The sequence below is a fragment of the Sphaeroforma arctica genome, assembly GCF_001186125.1.
Source record: "Sphaeroforma arctica JP610 unplaced genomic scaffold supercont1.141, whole genome shotgun sequence".
NCBI lineage: Eukaryota > Ichthyosporea > Ichthyophonida > Sphaeroforma > Sphaeroforma arctica.
In genome coordinates, this window is record NW_014040417.1 from 116,612 (window position 1) to 119,858 (window position 3,247).

The 3,247-nt window shown below is 45.9% G+C and overlaps 1 protein-coding gene across 1 annotated transcript in view; it reads left to right on the forward strand.

Annotated features, from left to right (window-relative positions):
- SARC_02956 (hypothetical protein) overlaps window positions 1-3,247 on the forward strand; it is a gene marked incomplete at its 5' end in the record, with an annotated part of 17,673 nt that overhangs the window by 10,524 nt on the left and 3,902 nt on the right. The window contains 2 exons of the mRNA XM_014303272.1: window positions 41-1,401; window positions 1,921-2,520. Of these exons, the coding sequence (XP_014158747.1) occupies window positions 41-1,401; window positions 1,921-2,520 (1,961 nt within the window). The remainder of the gene's footprint in view (window positions 1-40; window positions 1,402-1,920; window positions 2,521-3,247) is intronic.

The following is a 3,247-nucleotide window of genomic DNA, read 5'->3' on the forward strand; positions in this document are numbered from 1 at the left end:
AACGTTTACGAACGAAACGTTTACGAACGACATCACACAGACGACAACAACAACAACACTAGCAGCAACCAAGGTGTGCAAAGCAACGTTTACGAACAACATCACAAAGACGACAACAACAACACCACCACTAGCAGCAACCAGGGTGTGCACAGTAACGTTCACGAACAACATCACACAGACGACAACAACACCACCACCACTGGCAGCAACCAGGGCGTGCAAAGTAACGTTCATGAACAACATCACACAGACGACAACAACAACAACACTAGCAGCAACCAGGGTGTACAAAGTAACGTTTACGAACAACAACACACAGACAACGGCAACACCACTAGCAGCAACCAGGGTGTGCAAAGTATGTTTCACAAACAATTCGCGGGGTTCGTGGATGACATTAGGAGGCACGCACAAAGTGGTGGTATATATACAGAACAGCAGGACGGTGCCAGCGTGAGTGTAGCCCAGGCAGGGGAGGATAAAGGAAGTAGAAGTAGCGGTGGTAGTAATGGTGGTAGGAATATTGGGGAGGGTAGTAGCTGTAGTAATAGCGGCGATAGGAATACGGGAGGGGATGAAGGTCCGATGGATAATGGTAGTAGCCGTCAGCAGGGGAAAAGCGGTAGTCACAACAACAACGACAACAACACCAAAAGCAACAACAACAATAATAATAATAACCATAATACCAATAATAATGACTACAACAATAACAGCAATGAAAATAATAACAATCACAACAACAATAACAACAATGATAATAATAACAATCACAACAACACCAACAACAATAACGATGATACTAATAACAATCACAACAACAGCAACAATAACAATGATGATGATACTAACAATCACAACAACAATGATGACAATAATAGCAATCACAACAACAGCAACACTAACAACGGCAACAACCCGACCTTGAGTGATGATAACACAGACAATGAAGGCGAGACCGCGCAGGATAATGCGGGGGATGGAGTGGGGGACGACAGGAGCACCTCTGACGACAAAGCTCACAAGGACCAGTCTACCAAGCGCAGCCTTGGCAACTTGTCTTCGGGTGGCGATAACAGTTCACCGCGGTTGAAGAAGATGCGAGCACACGGCTCAGTTTTGTTACAGAATGGACCCGGGGATATGGTTTCGGGTGCAGATGGGTCGGTTGCGGACGGAGATTCGGACGAAGGTAGCTTTTCCGAGGAGGACGATGACAGCATCGATAGCCCACCCCCCGCAGTACTACATAACGAGCGTGCATCTATTCCTGTACCAACTATAAATACCAGCCCAGTTGTGCAAGAGGTGATTCAGGGCAAAAAAGGCCCGGAAAATTCCGACTCGAGACAACCGCTGCAACGGCAATACTCAGGGTCGTCATTTGAGCTGTCTGATGTGAGTGGGTGTGCTGTGTGTAGTCTATGAGCATTCGAGTGATTGAACTTGATCAAGTGTTCTCTCACTTACTGGTTAATAGACAATTGTCGTAAGTTAATGGAAAATTGTCGTAGGTTAGTGAACAATTGTCGTATTCGTTTGTCATGACTGACTGATTCGTACAACACCACTGCTGAGCCTATGACCGATATACATGTATATATATATCAAACGAGTGTGTTTGTTACATCCTGCCCATACCATACCTTAGGGTGAGACATACAAGGCATGAGTCCACATACATGTACTAACGAGTGTGTTTATTGCTTCCTGTTCATACCATACATACATATACTAACAAGTGTGTTTATTACTTCTTGTCCTTACCATACATACATATACTAACGAGTGTGTTTACTACTTCCTGTCCATACCATACATACATATACTAACGAGGGTGTTTATTACTTCCTGTCCATACCATACATAATATACTAACGAGTGTGTTTGTTATTTCCTGTCCATACCATATCTCAGGGTGAGACATACGAGGACCGCACGGTCGAAGACTCGCAGGTAGGCCCACAGTTCACTCAGTCACAACACCCACCAACTGTTAATGCCATAGACGATGAAAACAGCTTCTCCTTCGACTCACCCTCACCCACAGCCGCCGCCGCGGTTGTGGGTGTGGCGAATGTCACACATACGACAAGAACGTCCGATACAAATATGACACGCACAACCGGCACCAGCAAGCCGATTGATGGCACAAATAGGACAGTCACCAGTGACACGAATGCGACTGTTACGAATGATACGGATACCACACATACAAATGATACGAGCAAGCAGGCTAAGCCTAAGGTCATCGGCATTGGTGTGGGGGCATTTCCCAACGCGCACCGACGGACAGGGGGACCACCTCCCGCCAACGCAGGTGTGTGGCCTGAGGTACAGAAAAACACACACACAGAGAGTGAGCTACAACTACCTGTACGCGAGAGTGGTACAACACACACACACACCGTTGAACACGCGAGCACGCACAGCAGCGTGCGCAGGGGGGTGCTACGTGTAGGGGAGGGCCAGGGAAGGTCGCCGGCTGCACAGGACGAGTCGTTTGAACTCTCGCAGGTAAACGTAAACGGATGGGCATATGTGCGTGGCTGGGTGGGTGTTATAGGGTATAGCGAGGATTGGAAACCACCATAAATGAACCTCCCTTCAGTATTGGGCTCAGGCGTAGTCGGGGCAGTACCCTTAGTATGTACTCCAATTGCTGTAGAGTGTGATCGGTAGACTCAGGTGCCACATGTGGATGTACTTTGTGCTTGACTGTCTAGTGGTAGGTGTGTGCGTATGGGTGGTATTGCGGTTGCGGGTGCGTTTCGGAATGGGTCAATGGACCTCTCACAGGCAATTGTAAAGGCACAGCCTTGAGGATCGGTGTACGTATTTATTCATGCTTGATGTATGTATGTATATATGCTTTGTGTATGTATGTATATAGGCTTGGTGTATGTATGTATATATGCTTGATATATATATGTATATATGCTTGGTGTTCGTATGTATATATGCTTGATGTATGTATGTATATATGCTTCATGTGAGTGTGTATATATGCTTGTCGTTCGTATGTATATATGCTTCATGTAGGTGTGTATATATGCTTGGTGTTCGTATTATATGCTTGATGTTTATTCTGTTGTAGGTTTTATCATCAAGCTATGTACTGTCACAGCACTGCCTCCGTAGGCCACCCTCTATAGTCACTGATTAGCTTCTCTGCTCAATTTCGGCATACTATTGGTCATACTCGGTATCTGTTTTGAATGTGTACTACTAGGTTCAATATACG